This window comes from Triticum dicoccoides, chromosome 7B (genome assembly GCF_002162155.2).
Source record: "Triticum dicoccoides isolate Atlit2015 ecotype Zavitan chromosome 7B, WEW_v2.0, whole genome shotgun sequence".
NCBI lineage: Eukaryota > Viridiplantae > Streptophyta > Magnoliopsida > Poales > Poaceae > Triticum > Triticum dicoccoides.
The window spans coordinates 720879996-720907459 of NC_041393.1; the positions used below are offsets into that span (position 1 = coordinate 720879996).

The following is a 27464-nucleotide window of genomic DNA, read 5'->3' on the forward strand; positions in this document are numbered from 1 at the left end:
ATGAGGCCATGTTGTCTCCTTGTAAAGCTTTGTATGAATCATCCTGTACGTGTAGTACTCCCTCCAGTCGTTTTTACTCTGCATATAAGAATTGTTTGAAGTTAAACTTCATAAGGTTTGACGATATTTATATGAAAATATATTAACATCTACAATGCTAAATTTATACAATATGAAAACTAAAGTCATGATGCATCTAATGTTGTTGATTTCATATTCTGAATGTTGGTTTTTTTCTATAAACTTGATCAAATTTTACGAGGTTTGACTTCAGACAAATCTTATATGCGAACTAAAACGGACCGAAGGAAGTATTATTGTATGCAAATTTATGGTAAGGTTCTAATGCAGCACGGCTTCAAATATGTCCCATCGTTTCTTCTGCCCCTTTGCCCCAACCAAGTTTCAACCTCTTCCAAAGAAACAAAATAGGGCTTTCAGCCCAAATCTTGTTCAGATCAATCGCCCACAGTTGCTTGCTCATATCCCTCAAAAATGAAAAATGGTAATCACCGTCGGAGTTCACCGAGGCACGGTGTGTTTAGCCATGCACTCACTGAAGGCGAGCGCGAAGCTTCGGTTTATTTAGCGTCATCGAGAAGCTCACTCATGAAGAGGCGACGAGGATTGGGGTGACAATGTGGGCAATCTGGAATACAAGGCACAAGGCAATTCATGAGAAAATATATCAAAGCCGGTTGGGTAGATATTGTTTTAGTAAGCGTTTCTTGGTAGTTAACTAATACCCCGCAATACCATGCCATCAATCACTCTGGATATCTTTTAGATTGGCAAGTAATTAATTTAATCATCATCATCGATCTTTTAGATGGAAATTAATTAATACCCCGTGATCTCAATGGCTGCAGCACCCAGTAGATGGACAAAATCCCCGGGAATTGAGTTTGGACTTTGGAGTAGGACACAATGCCGGGGACGACCATCTCCGGCGTTCTCCTGCTCGCCTGCGTCGTCCTGGCCGTGCAGCTCTGTGTGTGCACGGAGCTACGCAATAATGGCAGCCGCGGAGACGATGGGTTTAGCGTGGAGTTCATCCACCGGGACTCCGTTCGGTCGCCGTTCCACGACCCATCGCTCACCGCACACGGCCGTGTGCTTGCGGCGGCGCGGCGGTCCACGGCGCGCGCCCGGGTCATCGACGACGGCACCATGTCGGAGGTCGACCACAGGTCGTTCGAGTACCTGATGGCCGTGGGCATCGGCACTCCACCCACACGGATGCTCGCCATCGCCGACACCGGCAGCGACCTCGTCTGGTTCAACTGCCGGAACGGCACTGGCGCCGCCGCTGTGGACCGTCCTCCGAGCGTCGTCCTGTTCGACCCAGACAACTCGACGACGTTCGGCCTCGTGGGCTGCAAGTCCCGCGCATGCCGCGCGATCCCCGACGGCGCCACCTGCACCCTCGCCTCCAACTGCAAGTACATCTACTCCTACGGCGACGGCTCTAGGACGAGCGGCCTCATCTCCACCGAGACCTTCACCTTCGCCCACGTCCCCGGCACCGCCCGCGGCCATCGGGGCCGGAGGAAGCGCGTGGCCACCGTGAACTTCGGCTGCTCCACTGCCACGGCTGGCACGTTCCAAGCGGACGGCGTGGTGGGCCTCGGAGGCGGCGCCCTCTCCCTCGTCACGCAGCTCGGCGCCCACAAATCGCTCGGCGGTCGGAAATTCTCCTACTGCCTCGTGCCCTACTCCGTGAACGCCTCCTCCGCGCTCAACTTCGGCGCCCGCGCCATAGTGAAGGACACAGGCGCGGTGACGACACCGCTGATCCCATCCCTAGTGGACACGTACTACACCGTCGACCTCCAGTCCGTCAAGATCGGGAACATGACCATCGCGTCGCCGCACGGGCACCAGGACGTCATCGTCGACTCCGGCACCACGCTGACATTCCTCAACAAGGCGCTGCTGGACCCAATGGTGAAGGAGCTGAGCCGCCGGATCAAGCTCCCGCGGGCGCCATCGCCCGACAAGCTCCTGACGCTGTGCTTCGACGTGAGCAGGGTAGGGGAGCGGCGGGCGAAGGCGATGGTCCCTGACGTGACGCTGGGGCTGGGCGGCGGCGCGGCGGTCACGCTCAATGCGGAGAACACCTTCGTGGTTGTGGAGGAGGGCACCATGTGCTTGGCGGTGTCGGCGGTGCCGGAGCGGTTACCGGCGTCGATCCTCGGGAACATCGCGCAGCAGAACATGCACGTCGGGTACGACCTCGACAAGCGCACCGTGACCTTCGCCGCGGCAAACTGCGCAGCGTCATATCATGTTCCTATCCATCCCCCTCCGCCTATGTAACGTGTAGACCAAGCCATATATTTCATCACCACCATTAATCTATCTTCTATTTCTATCTATCTATATCTATCTATCTATCTATTCTATCTTGTGTGTGGCTACATCACAGTCGATTAAGAAATACCTATGTTTATCAACACATTTTCATAGGACTTTTTTTTTTGAAATCTCAAAAATGAAAAAAAAAATCTGCACTAATCACTACGTGGATCAGATGGTTTGGAGTTGATTGAGAAGTAATGATTGTATATATTCTTTACAAAACTCTTCTAAATAACTAAATAATGGTTTCCACTACTTTCATTTCTCTCAACATGCACACATTCCACCTCACTGCAGCTGCCACATATGTCATCTCATCTCATCAAAGGCGCACCTTAACATGCATGGAAAAAGCTTTCCAATATTTTATGCTATTTATATATAATAAAAAAATTATACAATAATCAAATGCAATAAATAATATATATTTCACTTTTATTCACATATGTTAATCTAGAATATTAATCTTTCATACAATCAACTCTCATTGGAATATACTGTAATTGATTCCCGCAATAATGGAGGTAAAGAATAGAGGAGAACAGGCGAGCGATTTGAGAATGGCTAATGATTATGTTTGGTCGACCGGTTTCAGCCTTTGTCGGTCGTGTCTCACGTGCAGCCCAGTTGCATATCTGAGAAAGGAGACGACATAGCTGGGAGGGAAACAAGTCTGAACCTTGTTTGACACAAGGAGCTAACGCATCGCCGACTGCCACCGTCAGCAAACAAAACACGAACATGGAGAAGTCTAAAAGAAACCATGCCGCAATGAAAAGGGAGTGTCTTGTCAGGTGATGCCATAATCCAAACCTGGCACGACCAACCAATGAAACATCCATCACCGTCACCGGTAGGCATAGCACGTCCAAGCGAAACCGAAAACAGACGTCGGCCCTCACCGGCTCGCCCCTGCCTCGCCTACCCTGAGCGTGTGACTATGGCAGGGGCATTGTAGCAATAATCCTAGACGCACAGAGCCATACGGGCATCTCAAGGCTAACTAATCTCCGCCCTCCCCACCCCCGATTTTCATGGGGTAGGCCCTGCCTTGCGTCTAGCACTGTTGTTGGGTTGAGAGAAATTTAGCCAGGCCCCGGGCTGCCCAGGCCATGGCCCTGGTCATGAAGGGAAAAACCTTCGTTCACTGTAGCTACAGTCACGTTCTGTAGCTACAGTAACTACTGTAGCGCCAAGGGTGGCCCGGGGCGTGGCCAGATCCTAGCTACGACACTGGTTGAGCCCAACAAAAAACTTGCCAGCTACGTGCATGTGTATGTGTGTTGTACGACTCACTTGGCATCAACCCAACAGAAAATGAAGTGTGACCACATCAAGCTGCCAAGCCCACGTGAACGGACCAGTAAAAGACCCAAAAGCCTAGGTAGAAATCGTCTCTGGTGCCTACAACCACGCTTGTTCGTCACTTAATCAATAATTTGGTTTATTGTCGATCTATAGCCTGTATGATGATGGCAGCCGCTGGCCTTTTTGCTTCCCCAACTTGTCTCCCTCTGTTTGTCTCATCCTGCCTTATGTTCGCCCGAACGCCGGCCGCAAGCGTTCAATTGCAGATTGAAAGCAGCAAGCACATAACTGTTGTTCAATTTCGAGGTTGTAAGATCACATCGGCACATCCTCTTGTGCATGTTCTATCTAGTCCAGTATGGTAAATATTTTGCCCTAGTTTTCTAATTGTTTTTTCTATGGACCTTGATTGATCTAGGCTATGGAAGGTATTTTGATGTGGGCTCGCCGAGGTCACTCATTAGACGTAAAATATATCAATTATCGCATCAAAGTAATCTCCTGAAGTCTTCCACTCAGAGAGAAATTAATTTAGATGAATTGCCTTATGATGCGACTGGTCAGAAGAGAATTTGAGAGTACACACAAAATCATAAGAAGCAAGTTGATATTTTAACAAGAGGATTTTGCAGGCCACCATCTAAATTTGTTTATCCACATAGGGACATTGGAGATACTTACATTGATAATGTGCGAGCAAATGAGAGGTATCTCCAAAGTAAAATGTGAGTGACTTTACATGATTCTTTCGCATGATGATACTTTCATTTTAAACTTGTCAAACTAACATTATTTGTTGCTTTTTATAAGAAAATAATTTTGGGACGGAAGGAGTATTTGTGATAAGGGATATCATATTCCTATTTATCATGGTTTCTCTGATTGTTATAATCTTGTTGTGATATGGCGTAAAATTGAACTTAGTTCATACCAAGTTTTCACAACCAATCAATGAGTGAACCCAATGGCTAAATTTTCTGACTACGCCCTGTTACTGGGTGTTGTAGTGGTTGGTCCCATATGTATGTCAATAGAAGAATGTTGGCGTGACAGGTGTGTTGTGGTGGATAGGCTGCATGTTTAGATAAATCATGTAGTGGGGATGTATATGTATATAGGATGTCAGTTTTTACTTTAATTTACCTACTCTATACAAAAGAAGTATGAACATGCAGAATTCAGATGGGATCTGTAACTGGCGCTAGTATTGCAAGAAACTGGAGGAACAGAGGGAACATGTATGTCACTCTTTCCTTTAGTTCAGTCGCCCAACAGAAGAAACTTTACTTAGTCGCAACGTGAATCAGCACGCTTCTGGCCTACACATGCAAACTTAGCCACGGACTCCAAGAGCTCTATCCAACCGGGTTAACAAAGCAACTTATTGCAACATACAGTACACTAGGCGCTTAACTTAATCGTGGACTGACCACGTCGATCACAGTGCAGCTGGAGAAGCATCTGCCCTCACCCCTGTCACAACGCCAGGTTTCCCTATATATATACTGGAAAAACGATCCGGCCGGACGACGCGCTTTCACGACGGAGAATGTCAATGGTTTGGTGGCGTCGCCGGTTCAGCCCATTGTTTTTCAAACTATAATTTTCAATTTTACTTTTCCCTCTCTGATCGCTACAGGTCTCTAGCATCCCCTCATCATCATCAAAAACAAATGGTCTCCAACATCCCCAGCGGTACAACCGTAGCCCTCAATCCCATTCCTCCACTTCGGTTGCCATGGACTCCATCCCCATCCCCGATGTCCTCCTGGAGGAGATCTTCCTCCGCCTGCCCAACCCAGACATGCTCGCTCGTGCCTCTGCCACCTGCACCACCTTCCGCCGTGTCGCCAAAGGTCGTGCCTTCTGCCGACGCTTCCGCGCGCTACACCGGCCTCCCCTTCTCGGCTTCATGGACGCGGCTGGATCCCGCGCCGCCGAGGCGCCGCACCCCTCCGCCCCGCTCGTTGGCGCCCTCGCTCCCTGCGCCACCGATTTCTCCTTCGTCCCGGCCGCCGTTTCTCATTTTTCCTACTACGAGAAAGACGACGGAAAAGACCTCCGCTGGCGCCCCCGGGACGTCCGCAGCGGCCGCGTCCTCCTAGATTGGATATCCCTCCACCCCCGCTTCACTAAAAGCTGGAGCTATCGCGACGGCTCCGACATAAGCATCCTCATGGACTCCAGGGAATTCCTTGGGAGGGGTCCCTACCACGCGTGGACCAAACGGGAGATGTGCAACGCCGCTGACTTCCACCTTGCTGTCTGCGATCTGCTGTCCCGCGGGTTCGTGCTCCTTCCAACAATACCCGAGGACCTCGCCGCCCTGCCGCAAGACCGCCTTCGGGCATTCGAGCCCGTGCTCGCTCCGGCAAGCGGCGACGAGCCCTTCAAGGTGATATGTGTGGCAAGATACAAGACAAAGCTCGTCATCTTTGTGTTCCCGTCCACAACTATGCAATGGTGTATGGTCGAGTCCCCTGTCGTCCCTTCTTGGCACGTCATGTCCTGTTTTGACTGCGTGGGCAGCTGCTTCTACTGGACAGACCGTTATGACTGGACTGACCATTTGATGGTGCTGGACACACGCACTTTGAGGTTTTCAACCATCAATTTTCTTACCGGCTACCATATGCAGCTCAGAGATGCTGACCCAAGGATTGGTCATGGTCGGCGTCCGAATGCAGTTGTTGTGGGTAGTGAAGGAGCCATCGAGATGTTTTCTCTTTTCTCTCAGCATGGCTCCTTTTCTCTCCATCATACCTCTCTCCAGGATAATACTCAAGAATCACTAGTAGAAAAGGGGGCAATGGTCCAGGCCGGGTCAGCCCATTAGTCCCGGTTTAATCCAGAACCGGGACCAATGGAGGCATTGGACCCGGTTCGTGAGCCCCGGGGGCCGGCCGGGCCACGTGGGCCATTGGTCCCGGTTCGTCCGGACCTTTTGGTCCCGGTTGGTGGGACGAACCGGGACCAATGTGCCTTGCTCCTGGCCCACCACCATTGGACCCGGTTGTTCGCCTGAACCGGGACCAAAGGCTTCCCTTTAGTCCCGGTTCAAGCCACGAACCGGGACCAATTAGTTGCCTATATATACCCCGTGAGCAGAGCACTCTCACTGCTCTGTTTTTCGTGGCATGCGAGAAGGGAGCTTTGTGGTGCTCTAGCTCACCTCCTATGCACATGAGGTGTTCGATGGAATGCCCGAGCCACACTACTTAGGCTTTCTCCTCTCCAAGCTCCACCTCCAAGCTCCATTTTCCTCAATATTTGTCTAGTTTTAGCGGTCCGTCACGTCCCGTCCCCGTCTTCACCGCCGTCGATCGCCGGCGCCGATCTCGTCGCCGGCACCACCATGGTGAGCCTCTTACCTGTATGTTTATATAGATACTTGTATAATTTTCTTACTTTTATTATTGCATCTTATATAGTGTGATGGTTTTGGTATCCGCCCCCGTCGGCCCTCGTCCTGTCTATGATTCGGATGTGGTATATATTATCTTTTCATAACTATTGGTTCATTTATTGTTTATGACAATTATGACGACCAACGTGACATAGATTTTATTTATCTAGGAGGTTGTTGAACCAGAAATTCCAACCGACCCTATTGTCGAGAGGTTAAATTTAGTTGAAGAAGAAAACAATTTGTTGAAGGAAAAAATTAGAAAAATTGAGGAGGAGAAGATGATATTGGAGTTGTATGTTGCGGATGTCGTCGATGATCACAAGATCAAGATGGATGCAATGCGCTTGAAGATTAGAAAGATTAGAAAATATGCCATTCATACTGAGGCTTGGTATCATTATGCCGTTGGATCAGTTGTTACATTGGTTGCGATTATGATCGCATTTGTTTTCGCATTGAAATGTTTTACATAGTTTCAGTGTATGGTTTAATCAATTTAGATGCTCTGCGGAGCTTTATGTTGTTAGATGAGAACTATGTATGTACTTTGGTTTTAGTGTGATGATGAACTTCTATTAATTTGGTTTTAGTGTTCTGTAATGATTTTTGACACACTTAATTATATATAATGCACGCAGATGAACCGACAATGGATGTACTTCAAGACACACCTCCGAGTATATTAAGGGCGTGCATGATTTCCTCGAAGTGGCTGAGGCAAACAAGCAGAATGGTTTTATGTGTTGTCCATGCCCTATATGTGGGAATACAAAGTCTTACTCTGACCGGAAAATCCTCCACACCCACCTGCTTTACAAGGGTTTCATGCCACACTATAATGTTTGGACGAGGCACGGAGAAATAGGGGTTATGATGGAAAACGGCGAAGAAGAAGAGTACGATGACAACTATGTGCCCCCTGAATACGGTGATGCTACTGAACATCAAGAGGAACCAGACGATGTGCACGATGATGCTGCAACGGGTGAAGCTGCTGAAGATGAAGAGGAACCAGACGATGTGCCCGATGATGATGATCTCCGTCGGGTCATTGTCGATGCAAGGACGCAATGCGAAAGTCAAAAGGAGAAGCTGAAGTTCGATCGCATGTTAGAGGACCACAAAAAAGGGTTGTACCCCAATTGCGAAGATGGCAATACAAAGCTCGGTACTGTACTAGAATTGTTGCAGTGGAAGGCAGAGAATGCTGTGCCTGACAAAGGATTTGAGAAGCTACTGAAAATATTGAAGAAGAAGCTTCCAAAGGATAGCGAATTGCCCGATAGTACATACGCAGCAAAGAAGGTCGTATGCCCTCTAGGATTGGAGGTGCATAAGATACATGCATGCCCTAATGACTGCATCCTCTACCGTGGGGCGTACAAGAATCTGAACGCATGCCCGGTATGCAGTGCATTACGGTATAAGATCAGGCGAGATGACCCTGGTGATGTTGACGGCGAGCCCCCCAGGAAGAGGGTTCCTGCGAAGGTGGTGTGGTATGCTCCTATAATACCACGGTTGAAACGTCTGTTCAGAAACGGAGAGCATGCCAAGTTGATGTGATGGCACAGTGAGGACCGTAAGAAAGACGGGAAGTTGAGAGCACCCGTTGACGGGTCGCAGTGGAGAAAAATCGAGAGAAAGTACCGGGATGAGTTTACAAATGAGCCAAGGAACGTATGGTTTGCTTTAAGCGCGGATGCCATTAATCCTTTCGGAGAGCAGAGCAGCAATCACAGCACCTGGCCCGTGACTCTATGTATGTATAACCTTCCTCCTTGGATGTGCATGAAGCGGAAGTTCATCATGATGCTAGTTCTCATCCAAGGCCCTAAGCAACCCGGCAACGACATTGATGTGTACCTAAGGCCATTAGTTGAAGAACTTTTACAGCTGTGGAATGGAAACGGTGTATGTACATGGGATGAGCACAAACAGGAGGAATTTTACCTAAAGGCGTTGCTGTTCGTGACCATCAACGATTGGCCCGCTCTCAGTAACCTTTCAGGACAGACAAACAAGGGATACCACGCATGCACGCACTGTTTACTTGACACCGATAGTATATACCTGGCAAGCTACAGGAAGAATGTGTACCTGGGCCATCGTCGATTTCTTCCGACCAACCATCAATGTCGAAAGAAAGACAATCATTTCAAAGGCGAGGCAGATCACCGGAAGAAGCCCGCCATGCGTACCGGTGATCACGTACTTGCTATGGTCAATGATTTACACGTAATCTTTGGAAAGGGTCCCGACGGACTAGCTGTTCCGAGTGACGCTGGGGGACACGCACCCATGTGGAAGAAGAAATCTATATTTTGGGACCTACCCTACTGGAAAGACCTAGAGGTCCGCTCTTTGATCGACGTGATGCACGTGACGAAGAACCTTTGCATGAACCTGCTAGGCTTCTTGGGCGTGTATGGGAAGACAAAAGATACAGCTGAGGCACGGGAGGACCTGCAACGTTTGCACGAAAAAGACGGCATGCCTCCAAAGCAGTATGAAGGTCCTGCCAGCTATGCTCTTACCAAAGAAGAGAAGAAAATCTTCTTTGAATGCCTGCTTAGTATGAAGGTCCCGACTGGCTTCTCGTCGAATATAAAAGGAATAATAAATATGGCAGAGAAAAAGTTTCAGAACCTAAAGTCTCATGACTGCCACGTGATTATGACGCAACTGCTTTCAGTTGCATTGAGGGGGCTTCTACCGAAAAACGTCCGATTAGCCATTGTGAAGCTATGTGCATTCCTCAATGCAATCTCTCAGAAGGTGATCGATCCAAAAATCATACCAAGGCTAAGGAGTGATGTGGTGCAATGTCTTGTCAGTTTCGAGCTGGTGTTCCCACCATCCTTCTTCAATATCATGACGCACGTCCTAATCATCTAGTTGACGAGATTATCATTCTGGGCCCCGTATTTCTACACAATATGTACCCCTTTGAGAGGTTCATGGGAGTCCTAAAGAAATATGTCCGTAACCGCGCTAGGCCAGAAGGAAGCATCTCCATGGGCCATCAAACGGAGGATGTCATCGGGTTTTGTGTTGACTTCATTCCTGGCCTTAAGAAGATAGGTCTCCCTCAATCGCGGTATGAGGGGAGACTGACTGGAAAAGGCACGCTTGAAAGGGACTCAATAATATGCAGGGACGGATATTCTTGGTCTCAAGCACGCTACACAGTTCTACAGAACTCTACCTTGGTGACCCCGTATGTCGATGAACACAAGAACAGTCTGCGCTCCAAACACCCGGAGCAGTGCGACGACTGGATTACATGTGAACACATCAGGACTTTCAGCAGTTGGTTGGAAGCACGTCTCAGAGGTGACAACATTGTTTGTGATGAGCTATACTTGTTGTCCAGGGGACCATCTTCGACTGTTACGATTTGGAAAGGATACGAGATAAATGGGAATACATTTTACACGATTGACCAAGATCAAAAGAGCATCAACCAAAACAGCGGTGTCCGCTTTGATGCAACAACCGAGAGGGGAAAGGACACATATTATGGTTACATAGTGGACATATAGGAACTTGACTACGGACATGATTTTAAGGTCCCTTTGTTTAAGTGCAAATGGGTCAATCTGTCAGGAGGCGGGGTACTGGTAGACCCACAGTACGGAATGATAACAATGGATCTGAAAAATCTTGGGTACAATGACGAACCGTTCGTCCTAGCCAATGACGTGGCACAGGTTATCTATGTGAAAGACATGTCTACCAGACCGAGAAAGAAAAAAGATAAGGAAGCGAATACATCATACGATGAGCCAAAGCGCCACATAAATCTCTCAGGAAAAAGGGACATCGTGGGAGTGGAGAACAAGACAGACATGTCTAAAGATTATGAAAAATTTCATGAAATTCCTCCCTTCAAAGTCAAGGCTGACCCCAGCATCCTGATAAACGATGAAGATTATCCATGGTTACGGCGCAATAAGCAAATGACACAAGCAAAGAAAAAGTGAAGACTTTCTCCCGCAACTATTATGATGATACCATGCCAACTTTGTAACTGACGAGTATGATACCATTGTTCGTTTTGTATATGCACATGCTATGTGTGGGTCAATTTATGATACCATGCCAATTTTCAACTTTTTCAGAGTTCATTTGAAATGCTTTAATGTCTTATGGTTCGGCCCTCGTAATAATTAAAAATAGCAACAATAAGTATTTTGTTGTAAGTAGAAACAAAATAAAATAAATAAAGCAAGAAAGAAAACAAAAAAACAAAAAAAGTGTTTTCAAATTTGAAAAGTAAGGGCAGTAACAGAAAGTTTATAATTTTCCTAAAACTAAAAGCAAAAAGAATTAAAAAATAAAGCAAAAAACAAAAGAAAATAAATAATGCAGAAAACAAAACAAAAAAACAACAATAAGTATTTTGTTGTAAGTAGAAACAAAATAAAATAAATAAAGCAAGAAAGAAAACAAAAAAAACAAAAAAAAGTGTTTTCAAATTTGAAAAGTAATGGCACTAACAGAAAGTTTATAACTTTCCTAAAACCAAAAGCAAAAAGAATTAAAAAATAAAGCAAAAAAAAGAAAATAAATAATGCAGAAAACAAAACAAAAAAACTGGAAAAAATAAAAATAGCAACAATAAGTAAGGAAAACAAAAAAACAAAAAAATGCTTCCTACTGAGCCCCCACGGCCTGAATACGACTTGAAACCCTACTATGGGCTAGGATTCAGGCCCGCAGTAGGCCCAGAAGGCCCATCAGGCAAAGCAGTAGCAGGTAGGCCTGTAAGCCTGCAGTGGAGAGGAGCTCGAGAGGGGTGCGGCAATGGGGCTTATAAACCACTGCGCGCCCCTCTCAACTAGCTAGGTGGGACTAAACTTTGGCCGCGACGCAGGCATCACAGGGGCCTTTGGTCCCGGTTGGTGGCTCCAACCGGGACTAAAGGGGGTGCATTGGCACCGGTTCGTGGCCCCAACCGGTACCAATGCCCACCCTTTAGTCCCGGTTGGTGCCTCCAACTGGGACCAAAGGCCGCCGCTTCCCGCCCTTTGGGCTGCTGAAAAGAGGCCTTTAGTCCCGGTTGGTGGCACCAACCGGGACTAAAGGGGGCATTAGTCCCAGTTGGAGCCACCAACCGGGACCAATGCTCTTGCTATATATACAGGACTTAGCAGTTTTCGTCAAAACCCATCTCTTTCTTCTTGCCCCGACGCCTCTGCTCCTCGTCGCCGTCGCCGCCGAGCCCTGCCCCGACGCCGGCAGGCTGGTCCAGCTCGCCGTCACCGCCGCCGAGCCACTGCCCCGACACCGTCGCCGCGCCCGCCGGCCCTGCCGGCCCCGACACCATCGTCGTCGCCGCACGCGCCACCGGTCATTCCCCGACCCCGTCGCCGTCGCCGCGCGCGCCGCCCCTTCGCCGACCCCGTCGCCGTCGCCGCGCGCCCGCCTCTTTCCCAACCCCATCGCCGTCGCCCCGACCACACGCCGCCGCCTTCGGTCCGGCCGCCGGCGCCCTTTCCTCTTTTTTTATATATGCAGAAGTTTATATATGCAAAAATTTATATATGCAAAAAATTATACATATATGCAAGTATATATGTATTTTTTTGTATTTTTTTGTGTATATGTGTTTTTATGTGTATATATGTGTACATGTTCATAGTATTTTTTTTCATAAGTGTACTTTTTTTGGTCATTGCATTTTTTTCATATATATAATGTATATATGTATGTGGTAGCTATATATATGATGAATGGATGTGGCTATATATGTATGTATGAATATAATGTTCATAGCATTTTTTTGTTTATATATGTTTTTTCATATATGTATTAATTTTATATTTAGGTTGTTAGTAGATATCGATTTTAGGTTAGTGCATTTTAGGTTAGTGTAGAGGAGAAAGTAAAATAAGGAAAAGGAAGAAAAGAGGAAGAAGGAAGGAAGAAGGAAGAAGGAAGAAGAAGAAGAAAAAGAATGAGAGGAAAAAGGAAAATAAGAAGAGGAAGAAAGGAGAAAAAGAAGAGAGGAAGAAGAGGAGAAATAAATAAGAAGAGGAAAAAGGAAGAAAAAGAAGAGGAGAAGAATAAAGGAATAGAGGAGAAGAAGAAAAAATAGAAGAAAAAAATTCTATTTTTTCTTCTTCTCCTCTATTCCTTTCTTCTTCTCCTCTTTTTTTTCTTCTTTTTTTTCTTCTTCTTCTTCCTTCTTCCTTCTTCCTCTTTTCTTCATTTTCCTTAATTATTTTCCTTTCTCGAGGGAGAAGAAGAAAAAGAAAAGTAGAAGAAGAAAGAAAGGAATAGAGGAGAAAGAAGAAACTTCAACACGAGGGGGTGGTACCGATACCCCCTCCCCGATAACATTATTTTCCCATGTATATGTATGTCGCGTCGTTGTCGATATAACCCCCTCTAGATAACTTCGACATGAGGGGCGGTCGATATATATACCCCCTCTCGACCGTGATAACTTATACAACGGCAGCACCCCCTGGCCCTCGGCCCTCTCGCTCGACCAAAACTCTCGAGGACACCCAAACCCTAGAGAGAAAACGATGTTGGTCTCCTACCCCCTCCCGCCGCGCCCCTACCCGACAAATTAACTCTCTCGAGGCCACCCAAATTTACCAAGTTAAAAGAGCGTTGTCGTCGAGGCCACCCCAAACCCTTGAAGCGTTGTGTCGAGGCGACCCCAAACCCTAGAGAAGCAGCGTCGAGGCCACTAACATGATTCCTTATTGTGATTAGCTAGCTAGTTCTATGTTTGCCACTAATATATATATATATATATATATATATATATATATATATATATATATATATATATATATATCCATCTGTACCATGTTTGAATAATAATTGACATGTTGTAAATATTTGCAGAAACTATCGAGCACTCCCGAGACGAAGAAACAGAAGCGATGTTGGGGGACATAATCGCAAATGGAAGTGATGATGTTGCTTCATTTCTCCTCGACACCGATGGTCAGCTGGAAGGACTGGGTGAAGAAGAGGGCTATGTTCATGATGGCTTCGGCCCATTAATGCCGGTACAAGAAGAGGACTATGTTCATGATGGCTCCGGTGACACAATGGAGGTACAAGAAGGAGACCATGCTGACTGCTCCGGTGACCGAACCGAGTCCGGCCAGGTATATATATATTAGTTAAGCCCGTGTTGACTAATTAATTGATGCTTCCATTGTTTTGGTATATGTACACATATTAATTACTCTCGTCTTTCTTCCTTATAATTTTTAGCCCTCCGGATCGAGCACAACTTCGGTAAGGAGACGAGGCCCGAAGAAAAAGTTGAGCTCGGATGAAAAGTTTGAGATCATAGAAATCGCGCCCGACGGCGAATCGATTGAACCCATCCGGACAAGGAAGGCATTTTCTGCTCAGTGCGGGGTTCTTGTTAGGGACAAGATCCTGATCAGCATCCAGCAATGGTATAAGCCTAAGGAGGAAGACCCTGAGGTGTCTTATGTCAATGATATGCAGAAAGAAGATCTTTGGACTGAGTTGAAGGCAAATTTCACCCTACCGCCAGAGGAGGATCCGGAGAATCCAGTTAAAGAGCAATTAATCAAGTCTTGTGCTCTTAAGAAGATGGCAACCCTAATGAGGAGGTGGAGGAAAGAGCTGAACCAGTTTGTCGGAAAAAAAAGACACCAGAATTCATCGACAAATATGAGAAGATCAAAGATCACTGGCCCGCATTTGTGGCCCACAAGACATCGGAAAAGAGTAAGAAGATGTCGGCGAGAAACAAGGAAAATGCTGCGAAGAAGAAGCTTCACCATCGCACGGGGTCAGGTGGCTACCTCAAAGCCCGACCTAAGTGGTCCAAGGCTGAGCATGATCTGCTTGAAAAAGGGATCGAACCAGAGACAATGTACTGGCCAGACCGTTGCCGGACTTGGTTCTTCGGGGCTGGCGGAACCTTGGACCCTGTAACAGGGAAGTGCCAGTGGACGGACGAGCAACTGGAAATACCAGTCAAGAACCTTCGACACTATATCGCTGCAGCGCAGCGAGGGACTTTCCTTCCAAATAGGGAGAAGGACGAGCTCACAATGGCCCTTGGGAATCCTGAGCACCCTGGACGGATACGAGGCACGCCAGGCTCCATTCCGTGGAAGGTTGGTTTTCCGGACGCAGGGGGTTACAAAACCCACGATAGGAGGATGAAACTGGAGCAGGACCAACTGCAGGCGCTGCTTGGAAGGGTAATGGGGCTAGAGGATCGAGAAGAGGAACGAGAAGCAGCAGATTGCAACAAATGACATGCCGAAGCTTCCCCCGAAGCTACCCCGCCATCCCAGCGGAGAAGCAGCGTGGCTTCCACCGAGCTGCTTCAGCCGGAGCATGTCTTGACGGCTCCTGCCAGCTATCCCGTGGATGGTATCACGGAGTCTCAAAGTTGCCACATTATGGCGCGATGGATGAATTTGAAGGTCAAGGCGGCTGTTGGTCAAGTTTATCCTAGTGGACCCGGCACAACTTATCACTGCCAGCCGATTCCAGAAGGATATGCTAAGGTGATGGTGGATGAAATAACGGAGGGATTTGAGGACCTCCCGCTTGAGCACCCTATCGGTGAAGGGGAGACTAGGCTGGGTTCTGCTCTGAAGACTCCATGCCTATGGCAGAAGGAGCTCATCAACCTTCTGAACTGGACGCCTCCGCCTCCTCCTCCTCCTCCGGCGAGTCAGGGCACTCCGCCTCCTCCATCGCCTCCTTCTCCGGCGAGTGACGATCAGGGCACGCGTGGCGGCACTCCGCCTCCTTCTCCGGCGTGTGGCGGCACTCCGCCTCCTCCGCCTGCGCCGACGCTCCCGAGCAGCCAGCTGTTGGGTAACGTTGCAGAAAATTAAAATTTTTCCTACGGTTTCACCAAGATCCATCTATGAGTTCATCTAAGCAACGAGTCAAGGGAGTGAGTTTGCATCTACATACCACTTGTAGATCGAGTGCGGAAGCGTTCAAGGGGATGGTGATGATGGAGTCGTACTCGCCGTGATTCGGATCACCGATGACCAAGTGCTGAACGGACAGCACCTCCGCGTTCAACACACGTACGAGACAGAATACGTCTCCTCCGTCTTGATCCAGCAAGGAGGAAGGAGAGGTCGAGGAAGGCAGATCCAACAGCAGCACGATGGCGTGGTGTAGTTGGTGCAGCAGTACTCCGACAGGGCTTCGCCAAGCACGTACGGAGGAGGAGAGGTGTTGGGGAGGGGAGGGGCTGCGCCTTGAGTTGTCTACAACAGCCCTCCCCTCACCCCTCTATTTATAGGGGAAGGGGCAAGGGGGGGCCGACCCCTCTAGATGGGATCTAGAGGGGGGGGGCAGGAAGGGGAGGCTTGCCCCCCAAGCAAGGGGGGGCGCCCCCCTTAGGGTTTCCCCCCCAACCCTAGGCGCATGGGCCCAAGGTGGGGGGCGCGCCCAGCCCTCCAGGGGCTGGCTCCCTGCCCCTTGCGGCCCATGTGGCCCTCCGGGAGGGGTGGCCCCTCCTGGTGGACCCCCGGAACCCCTCCGGTGGCCCCGGTACAATACCGATAGGACCCCGAATTCTTCCGGTGTCCGTATGACAACTTCCTATATATAAAACTTCACCTCCGGACCATTCCGGAACTCCTCATGACGTCCGGGATCTCATCCGGGACACTGAACAACATTCGGTAATCACATACAAGTCTTCCTAATAACCCTAGCGTCACCGAACCTTAAGTGTGTAGACCCTACGGGTTCGGGAGACATGCAGACATGACCGAGACGACTCTCCGGTCAATAACCAACAGCGGGATCTGGATACCCATGTTGGCTCCCACATGCTCCTCGATGATGTCATCGGATGAACCACGATGTCGAGGATTCGATCAAACCCCGTATACAATTCCCTTTGTCAATCGGTACGTTACTTGCCCGAGACTCGATCGTCGGTATCCCAATACCTTGTTCAGTCTCGTTACCGGCAAGTCACTTTACTCGTACCGTAATGCATGATCCCGTGATCAACCACTTGGTCACTTTGAGCTCATTATGATGATGCATTACCGAGTGGGCCCAGAGATACCTCTCCGTCATACGGAGTGACAAATCCCAGTCTCGATCCGTGTCAACCCAACAGACACTTTCGGAGATACCTGTAGTGCACCTTTATAACCACCCAGTTACGTTGTGACGTTTGGTACACCCAAAGCACTCTTACGGTATCTGGGAGTTACACGATCTCATGGTCTAAGGAAGAGATACTTGACATTGAAAAAGCTCTAGCAAACGAACTACACGATCTTGTGCTATGCTTAGGATTGGGTCTTGTCCATCACATCATTCTCCTAATGATGTGATCCCGTTATCAACGACATCCAATGTCCATAGCCAGGAAACCATGACTATCAGTTGATCACAACGAGCCAGTCAACTAGAGGCTCACTAGGGACATATTGTGGTCTATGTATTCAGACGTGTATTACGATTTCCGGATAATACAGTTATAGCATGAATAAAAGACAATTTATCATGAACAAGGAAATATAATAATACTTTTGTTATTGCCTCTAGGGCATATTTCCAACAGTCTCCCACTTGCACTAGAGTCAATAATCTAGTTACATTGTGATGAATCAAACACCCATAGAGTTCTGGTGTTGATCATGTTTTGCTCGCGAGAGAGGTTTAGTCAACGGATCTGCGACATTCAGATCCGTATGTACTTTGCAAATTTCTATGTCTCCATCTTGAACATTTTCACGGATGGAGTTGAAGCGACGCTTGATGTGCCTGGTCTTCTTGTGAAACCTGGTCTCCTTGGCAAGGGCAATAGCTCCAGTGTTGTCACAGAAGAGTTTGATCGGCCCCGACGCATTGGGTATGACTCCTAGGTCGGTGATGAACTCCTTCACCCAAATAGCTTCATGCGCTGCCTCCGAGGCTGCCATGTACTCCGCCTCACATGTAGATCCCGCCACGACGCTCTGCTTGTAGCGGCACCAGCTTACTGCTCCACCATTCAACATATACACGTATCCGGTTTGTGACTTAGAGTCATCCAGATCTGTGTCGGAGCTAGCGTCGACGTAACCCTTTACGATGAGCTCTTCGTCACCTCCATAAACAAGAAACATGTCCTTTGTCCTTTTCAGGTACTTCAGGATATTCTTGACCGCTGTCCAGTGTTCCTTGCCGGGATTGCTTTGGTACCTTCCTACCAAACTTATGGCAAGGTTTACATCAGGTCTGGTACACAGCATGGCATACAAAATAGATCCTATGGCTGAGGCATAGGGGATGACACTCATCTCTTCTTTATCTTTTGTCGTGGTCGGGCATTGAGTCGAGCTCAATCTCACACCTTGCAATACAGGCAAGAACCCCTTCTTGGACTGATCCATTTTGAACTTCTTCAAAATCTTATCAAGGTATGTGCTTTGTGAAAGACCTATGAGGCGTCTCGATCTATCTCTATAGATCTTGATGCCTAATATATAAGCAGCTTCTCCAAGGTCCTTCATTGAAAAACACTTATTCAAGTAGGCCTTAATGCTGTCCAAAAGTTCTATATCATTTCCCATCAAGAGTATGTCATCTACATATAATATGAGAAATGTTACAGAGCTCCCACTCACTTTCTTGTAAACGCAGGCTTCTCCATAAGTCTGCATAAACCCAAACGCTTTGATCATCTCATCAAAGCGAATATTCCAACTCCGAGATGCTTGCACCAGCCCATAAATGGATCGCTGGAGCTTGCATACTTTGTTAGCGTTCTTAGGATCGACAAAACCTTCCGGCTGCATCATATACAGTTCTTCCTTAAGATGCCCGTTAAGGAATGCCGTTTTGACGTCCATCTGCCATATCTCGTAATCATAGTATGCGGCAATTGCTAACATGATTCGGACGGACTTCAGCTTCGCTACGGGATAGAATGTCTCGTCGTAGTCAATCCCTTGAACTTGTCGATAACCCTTAGCGACAAGTCGAGCTTTATAGACGGTAATATTACCATCCGCGTCCGTCTTCTTCTTAAAGATCCATTTGTTTTCTATCGCTCGCCGATCATCGGGCAAGTCTGTCAAAGTCCATACTTTGTTTTCATACATGGATTCTATCTCGGATTTCATGGCTTCAAGCCATTTGTTGGAATCTGGGCCCGCCATCGCTTCTTCATAGTTCGAAGGTTCACCGTTGTCTAACAACATGATTTCCAGGACGGGGTTGCCGTACCACTCTGGTGCGGAACGTGTCCTTGTGGACCTATGAAGTTCAGTAGCAACTTGATCGGAAGTACCTTGATCATCATCATTATTTTCCTCTTCAGTAGGTGTAGGCATCACAGGAACATTTTCCTGAGCTGCACTACTATCCCGTTCAAGAGGTAGTACTTCATCGAGTTCTACTTTCCTCCCACTTACTTCTTTCGAGAGAAACTCTTTTTCCAGAAAGCATCCGTTCTTGGCAACAAAGATCTTGCCCTCGGATCTTAAGTAGAAGGTATACCCAACGGTTTCCTTAGGGTATCCTATGAAGACGCATTTTTCCGACTTGGGTTCGAGCTTTTCAGGTTGAAGTTTCTTGACATAAGCATCGCATCCCCAAACTTTTAGAAACGACAACTTAGGTTTCTTCCCAAACCATAATTCATACGGTGTCGTCTCAAAGGATTTAGACGGTGCTCTATTTAAAGTGAATGTAGCTGTCTCTAGAGCGTATCCCCAAAATGATAGCAGTAAATTGGTAAGAGACATCATAGACCGCACCACATCCAATAGAGTGCGATTACGACGTTCGGACACACCGTTACGCTGAGGTGTTCCACGCGGCGTGAGTTGTGAAACGATTCCACATTTCCTTAAGTGTGTACCAAATTCGTGACTTAAGTATTCTCCTCCACGATCTGATCGTAGGAATTTTATCTTTCGGTCACGTTGATTCTCTACCTCATTCTGAAATTCCTTGAACTTTTCAAAGGTCTCAGACTTGTGTTTCATTAAGTAGATATACCCATATCTACTCAAGTCATCAGTGAGAGTGAGAACATAATGATATCCTCCGCGAGCTTCAACGCTCATTGGACCGCACACATCGGTATGTATGATTTCCAACAAGTTGGTTGCTCGCTCCATTGTTCCGGAGAACGGAGTCTTGGTCATCTTGCCCATGAGGCATGGTTCGCATGTGTCAAATGATTCATAATCTAGAGACTCCAAAAGTCCATCAGCATGGAGCTTCTTCATGCGCTTGACACCAATGTGACCAAGGCGGTAGTGCCACAAGTATGTGGGACTATCGTTATCAACTTTACATCCTTTGGTATTCACGCTATGAATATGTGTAACATTACGCTCGAGATTCATTAAGAATAAACCATTGACCATCGGAGCATGACCATAAAACATATCTATCATATAAATAGAACAACTATTATTCTCGGATTTAAATGAGTAGCCATCTCGTAGCAAACGAGATACAGATACAATGTTCATGCTCAAACTTGGCACGAAATAACAATTATTAAGGTTCAAAACTAATCCCGTAGGTAAATGTAGAGGTAGAGTGCCGACGGCGATCACATCGACTCTGGAACCATTCCTGACGCGCATCGTCACCTCGTCCTTCGCCAGTCTCCGCTTATTCCACAGCTCCTGCTGTGAGTTACAAATATGAGAAATGGCACCGGTATCAAATACCCAGGAGTTACTACGAGTACTGGTAAGGTACACATCAATTACATGTATATCAAATATACCTTTGGTATTGCCGGCCTTCTTATCCGCTAAGTATTTGGGGCAGTTCCGCTTCCAGTGACCCTTCCCCTTGCAATAAAAACACTCAGTCTCAGGCTTGGGTCCATTCTTTGACTTCTTCCCGGTAACTGGCTTACCGGGCGCGGCAACATCCTTGCCGTCCTTCTTGAAGTTCTTCTTGCCCTTGCCCTTCTTGAACTTAGTGGTCTTATTGACCATCAACACTTGATGTTCTTTCTTGATTTCAGCCTCTGCTGACTTCAGCATTGAGAACACTTCAGGAATGGTCTTCACCATCCCCTGCATGTTGTAGTTCATCACAAAGCTCTTGTAGCTTGGTGGGAGCGACTGAAGGATTCTGTCAATGACCGCCTCATCAGGGAGGTTAATATTCAGCTGGGTCATATGGTTGTGCAACTCAGACATCTTGAGTATGTGCTCACTGACAGAACTATTTTCCTCCATCTTACAACTATAGAACTTGTCGGAGACGTCATATCTCTCGACCCGGGCGTGAGCTTGGAAAACTAGTTTCAGCTCCTCGAACATCTCATATGCTCCGTGATGCTCAAAACGCTTTTGGAGCCCCGGTTCTAAGCTGTAAAGCATGCCACACTGAACGAGGGAGTAATCATCAGCACGAGTCTGCCAAGCATTCATAATGTCTTGGTTCTTTGGGACGGGAGCGTCACCTAGCGGTCCTTCTAGGACATATTGTTTCCTGGCAGCTATGAGGATGATCCTCAGGTTCCGGACCCAGTCCGTATAGTTGCTGCCATCATCTTTCAGCTTGGTTTTCTCTAGGAACGCGTTGAAGTTCATGTTGACATGAGCGTTGGCCATTTGATCTACAAGACATATTTTGCAAAGGTTTTAGACTAAGTTCATGATAGTTAAGTTCATCTAATCAAATTATTATAATGAACTCCCACTCAGATTTGACATCCCTCTAGTCATCTAAGTGATACACGATCCGAGTCGACTAGGCCGTGTCCAATCATCACGTGAGACGGACTAGTCATCGTCGGTGAACATTCTCATGTTGATCGTATCTTCCATACGACTCGTGTTCGACCTTTCGGTCTCCGTGTTCCGAGGCCATGTCTGTACATGCTAGGATCATCAAGTTAACCCTAAGTGTATTGCATGTGTAAATCTGTCTTACACCCGTTGTATGTGAACGTAAGGATCTATCACACCCGATCATCACGTGGTGCTTCGAAGCGACGAACTTTAGCAACGGTGCACAGTTAGGGGAGAACACTTCTTAAAATTGTGTAAGGGATCATCTTATTTACTACCGTTGTTCTAAGTAAACAAGATGCATAAACATAATAAACATCTCATGCAATTATATAGTAGTGACATGATATGGCCAATATCATATAGCTCCATTGATCTCCATCTTCGGGACTCCATGATAATCTTGTCACCGGCATGACACCATGATCTCCATCATCGTGTCTTCATGAAGTTGTCACGTCAACGACTACTTCTACTTCTATGGCTAACGCGTTTAGCAATAAAGTAAAGTAAGTTACATGGCGTTCTTCAATGACGCGCAGGTCATACAAAAAATAAAGACAACTCCTATGGCTCCTGCCGGTTGTCATACTCATCGACATGCAAGTCGTGATTCCTATTACAAGAACATGATCTCATACATCACAATATGTCATTCATCATTCATCACAACTTCTGGCCATATCACATCACATGAACAATCGCTACAAAAACAAGTTAGACGTCCTCTAATTGTTGTTGCATCTTTTACGTGGCTGCAATTGGGTTCTAGCAAGAACGTTTTCTTACCTACGAATAACCACAATGTGATTTTGTCAACTTCTATTTACCCTTCATAAGGACCCTTTTCATCGAATCCGCTCCAACTAAAGTGGGAGAGACAGACACCCGCCAGCCACCTTATGCAACTAGTACATGTCAATCGGTGGAACCGGTCTCACGTAAGCGTACGTGTAAGGTTGGTCCGGGCCGCTTCATCCCACAATACCGCTGAAGCAAGAAAAGACTAGTAGTGGCAAGCAAGTTGACAAGATGCATGCCCACAACAAAATTGTGTTCTACTCGTGCATTAGAGAACTACGCATAGACCTAGCTCATGATGCCACTGTTGGGTAATGTTGCAGAAAATTAAAAATTTTCCTACGGTTTCACCAAGATCCATCTATGAGTTCATCTAAGCAACGAGTCAAGGGAGTGAGTTTGCATCTACATACCACTTGTAGATCGAGTGCGGAAGCGTTCAAGGGGATGGTGATGATGGAGTCGTACTCGCCGTGATTCGGATCACCGATGACCAAGTGCTGAACGGACATCACCTCCGCGTTCAACACACGTACGGGACGGACGACGTCTCCTCCGTCTTGATCCAGCAAGGAGGAAGGAGAGGTTGAGGAAGGCAGCTCCAACGGCAGCACGACGGCGTGGTGTAGTTGGTGCAGCAGTACTCCGACAGGGCTTCGCCAAGCACGTACGGAGGAGGAGAGGTGTTGGGGAGGGGAGGGGCTGCGCCTTGAGTTGTCTACAGCAGCCCTCCCCTCACCCCTCTATTTATAGGGGAAGGGGCAAGGGGGGGCCGACCCCTCTAGATGGGATCTAGAGGGGGGGGGCGGCGGCCAGGGAGGGGAGGCTTGCCCCCCAAGCAAGGGGGGCGCCCCCCTTAGGGTTTCACCCCCAACCCTAGGCGCATGGGCCCAAGGTGGGGGCGTGCCCAGCCCTCTAGGGGCTGGCTCCCTGCCCCTTGCGGCCCATGTGGCCCTCCGGGAGGGGTGGCCCCTCCCGGTGGACCCCCGGAACCCCTCCGGTGGCCCCGGTACAATACCGATAGGACCCTGAATTCTTCCGGTGTCCGTATGACAACTTCCCATATATAAAACTTCACCTCCGGACCATTCCGAAACTCCTCGTGACGTCCGGGATCTCATCCGGGACTCCGAACAACATTCGGTAATCACATACAAGTCTTCCTAATAACCCTAGCGTCACCGAACCTTAAGTGTGTAGACCCTACGGGTTCGGGAGACATGCAGACATGACCGAGATGACTCTCCGGTCAATAACCAACAGCGGGATCTGGATACCCATGTTGGCTCCCACATGCTCCTCGATGATGTCATCGGATGAACCACGATGTCGAGGATTGGATCAAACCCCGTATACAATTCCCTTTGTCAATCGGTACGTTACTTGCCCGAGACTCGATCGTCGGTATCCCAATACCTTGTTCAGTCTCGTTACCGGCAAGTCACTTTACTCGTACCGTAATGCATGATCCCGTGATCAACCACTTGGTCACTTTGAGCTCATTATGATGATGCATTACCGAGTGGGCCCAGAGATACCTCTCCGTCATACGGAGCGACAAATCCCAGTCTCGATCCGTGTCAACCCAACAGACACTTTCGGAGATACCTGTAGTGCACCTTTATAATCACCCAGTTACGTTGTGACGTTTGGTACACCCAAAGCACTCTTACGGTATCCGGGAGTTACACGATCTCATGGTCTAAGGAAGAGATACTTGACATTGAAAAAGCTCTACCAAACGAACTACACGATCTTGTGCTATGCTTAGGATTGGGTCTTGTCCATCACATCATTCTCCTAATGATGTGATCCTGTTATCAACGACATCCAATGTCCATAGTCAGGAAACCATGACTATCAGTTGATCACAACGAGCCAGTCAACTAGAGGCTCACTAGGGACATATTGTGGTCTATGTATTCACACGTGTATTACGATTTCCGGATAATACAGTTATACATGAATAAAAGACAATTTATCATGAACAAGGAAATATAATAATACTTTTATTATTGCCTCTAGGGCATATTTCCAACACCAGCAGCCTCCTCCTTCTCCGCCTCACCAGCAAGGGAGGAAGAGACCCGCCGCCGCCCCGACTGCTCCGGCGCGTCGTACTCCTTCTCCTCCGCCTCATAAGAAAGCACGAAAGAAGACAGACGCCGCAGCCACTCCGTCTGCTCCGGCGTCTAGCAGCACAACCAGAGGCGGGAGGCAATACAAATACGGTCCATCATCTCTCAAGCCTCTAGAGAAGTTACCGTACGAGAGGTCCGAGGAGGAAAACGATACGATTGTGCGGACCCACGTGAAGGAGTTCTTTGAAGGGGTGAAAGCAAAGAGACATCCACCTCCGGAGGAGAAGGTAGATCCGGTGAAAGCAAAGCACACTATCGATGCCCTGAGGAAACCACCAAAGTCTCCGCCGAGAACCAACTATGAGCGCATTACTGAACAGACATATCTCCAAGCCAAGCGGTCGGGAACTACTGTCAGTGATAAAAGGTTAAAAGAACGAGCAAAGGGGAAAAAATTGCCCAGCTCGGCGAACAAGCACAGCAATCGTGCCCCCCGCCCAATGTGTCTAATGCTCCGGGGACGGTGGCCGGTTATGGCAATCTTGAAGATTACCTGCCTGACGATGCACTTCCTGATTTCATGAAGGTGGACGAACACAAATACGAGTACGGGAAGCCTCTCGTCAAAGATGAAAAATCTCTGACAACAATGATGCGAAGATTCCATAGTTGGTACATGAAAACCTGCAGAGAGTCTGATGGAACGAACAGTTTGTATCTGAACATTAAAGAGGAGCACGACCTCGTTTCAAATGATCTGTTGTGCGTTCCATTTGATGAGTTCTTCGCGTTCTTCAATCAAAAGGCCCTCGATAAATTAATGGTCTTTTGCTACTGCCTGTAAGTACTATTTCTGTCATTAAGTCTCTATATATAGCTCGGCTCTTTCATTGCATGTATTTATAATTCTCAATATATTATGCAGATTGAAGATCGTCGAGTGCAAAAAACAAGAAATTTATGATATTGGGTTCATTAACACAAATATCATAGATGTATTTCTGGTTGAAAAGCACGTCAAAGAGGCCGAGGACAACTTGCTACAATCGTTGATCAAAAATCAAAACAAAGATACCATACTCTTTCCTTACAACGGCAAGTGAGTGTTACTGTCGTGTGCATATTTGGTTTCCCTTATTACTCGAGCGAGGTTATAGTAATGTAATTGATGAGTTGTGCATGTGTGCGCAGGTACCACTATATTCTTCTGGAGATTAAGCTTGAGTGTGGACTAGTAACCGTCTTAGACTCGAGACGGAAAGATTCCGAAACCTATGCGGACATGACTGAAATGCTCAACAAGTAAGTTCAATCGATCATTATCGCACCATATCGGCAACTTTTTGTTCATTTCCTGATATCTCAAGTAATAATAATTATTTTCTTTGTCTTGCAGGGTTTGGAAACAGTTCACCGCAGAAGCTCCGGGACTGCCGAAGGAGCTGCGATATACATACCCGAAAGTAAGTACTACTGGCTAGCTAGTTGCGCGCATCTTCCGTTGATTCTATAGCTATACTTTCATCAATGCCATTTATAATGCTTCATTATCAGTTTGTTTGACCTCTATTTCTCGTAAAGTGCTTGTGGTAGGAGGAAGGGAATGATTTCTGTGGATACTACATGTGCGAGTTCATCCACACCGCGACTTTGAAAAACAAGCGGGGCTACTCTAAAAGACAATATGAAGTGCATAAGCAATAATATTCACAATTTCATTTTATTACACCATAATTTCTGTTGAGTTTCATTCATATATATGTATTAATTAACCCCCTTCTTCAAATTAGACGTGGCAGATGCGGGATGAACTCCTAGATCCAGATCGCGTGAAAGCAATTCAAGAGGAATTGGCGGGATTCTTTCTTGAACACGTCATCAGTAAAGCCGGAGAATACCATGTGAAAATTGATTTCAAATGCTAGGGGTTTGTAATTAAGAGATCTTATACATATTGTACATGTATGTAGCCAGTAGCGTCGGATACATGATACGAAAACTTGTTGTTCGACCAATCTCTCGGAGAAGGAGAGGTCGATCGATCACTTCTCGCGGTATGCATGACGAACTTCTGTACTGAATGGTTCTCTCGATCACTTATGTATATATAGTACGTAGCGTCGACCAAGCACGGACATAAGAGAGGACACTTCTCTCTATTAATTAGCTAGCTAACACAATATATGAAACACCTAAATTAACCCCCCAAAACCCTCAACCCCCTCCTTTAAAAAAAACAAAAACCCCAGCCACTAGAATGTTGACGCGTGGATGCCTTTTGGTCCCGGTTGGACCCACCAACCGGGACCAAAGGCCCCCTGACTGGGCTCGGCGCACAGGGCCACATGGAGGCGCATTGGTCCCGGTTCGTGTTTGAACCGGGACTAATGGGTGGAGGTATTAGTAACGACCCATTAGTCCCGGTTCATGAACCGGGACTAAAGGCCCTTACGAACCGGGACTAATTGGTGTTTTTTTACTAGTGAATGGAAGCTGGAGAAGATCGTACAGCTGCCTGCGCAGCAGGGTCATGGCTATTCCATTTCCACAGTGGGTGCAGCCGAGGGATTCTTGTTCTTCCAAGGCGTTCCGGCTGGTGGTAAGCTTGAGAATTTTGATTGTTACTCAATGGAGGTCAAGACCTATGAGATTACCAAGGTCTGTACAAAGGAATTCTTTGATACTGAACGAGCTCTCCCCTACTTTAGCTTCCCATCAGTGTTATCGGAACCAACTCTTTGA

At 47.3% G+C, this 27464-nt stretch overlaps 2 protein-coding genes across 2 annotated transcripts; both read left to right on the top strand.

Annotated features, from left to right (window-relative positions):
* Window positions 1–913: 913 nt before the first annotated feature.
* LOC119335199 (aspartic proteinase CDR1-like) lies at window positions 914–2453 on the top strand. The gene has a single exon (XM_037607364.1). The coding sequence runs from the start codon at window positions 928–930 to the stop codon at window positions 2317–2319; it is 1392 nt and encodes a 463-aa protein (XP_037463261.1). The 5' UTR covers window positions 914–927; the 3' UTR covers window positions 2320–2453.
* Window positions 2454–5407: 2954 nt separating this feature from the next.
* Window positions 5408–27464, top strand: LOC119336197. Its single transcript, XM_037608206.1, has 2 exons — window positions 5408–6454; window positions 27207–27464. Exons 1-2 carry the CDS (start codon window positions 5408–5410, stop codon window positions 27462–27464), a joined length of 1305 nt encoding a protein of 434 aa, XP_037464103.1.

Bases quoted from the DNA above. Each gene is read 5' to 3' on its own strand.
- LOC119336197 (XM_037608206.1), top strand. From the start codon at position 5,408: ATGGACTCCATCCCCATCCCCGATGTCCTCCTGGAGGAGATCTTCCTC. The intron at 6,455-27,206 runs GAATCACTAGTA...TTTTTTACTAGT, and splicing joins CTCTCCAGGATAATACTCAA to GAATGGAAGCTGGAGAAGAT.
- LOC119335199 (XM_037607364.1), top strand. From the start codon at position 928: ATGCCGGGGACGACCATCTCCGGCGTTCTCCTGCTCGCCTGCGTCGTC.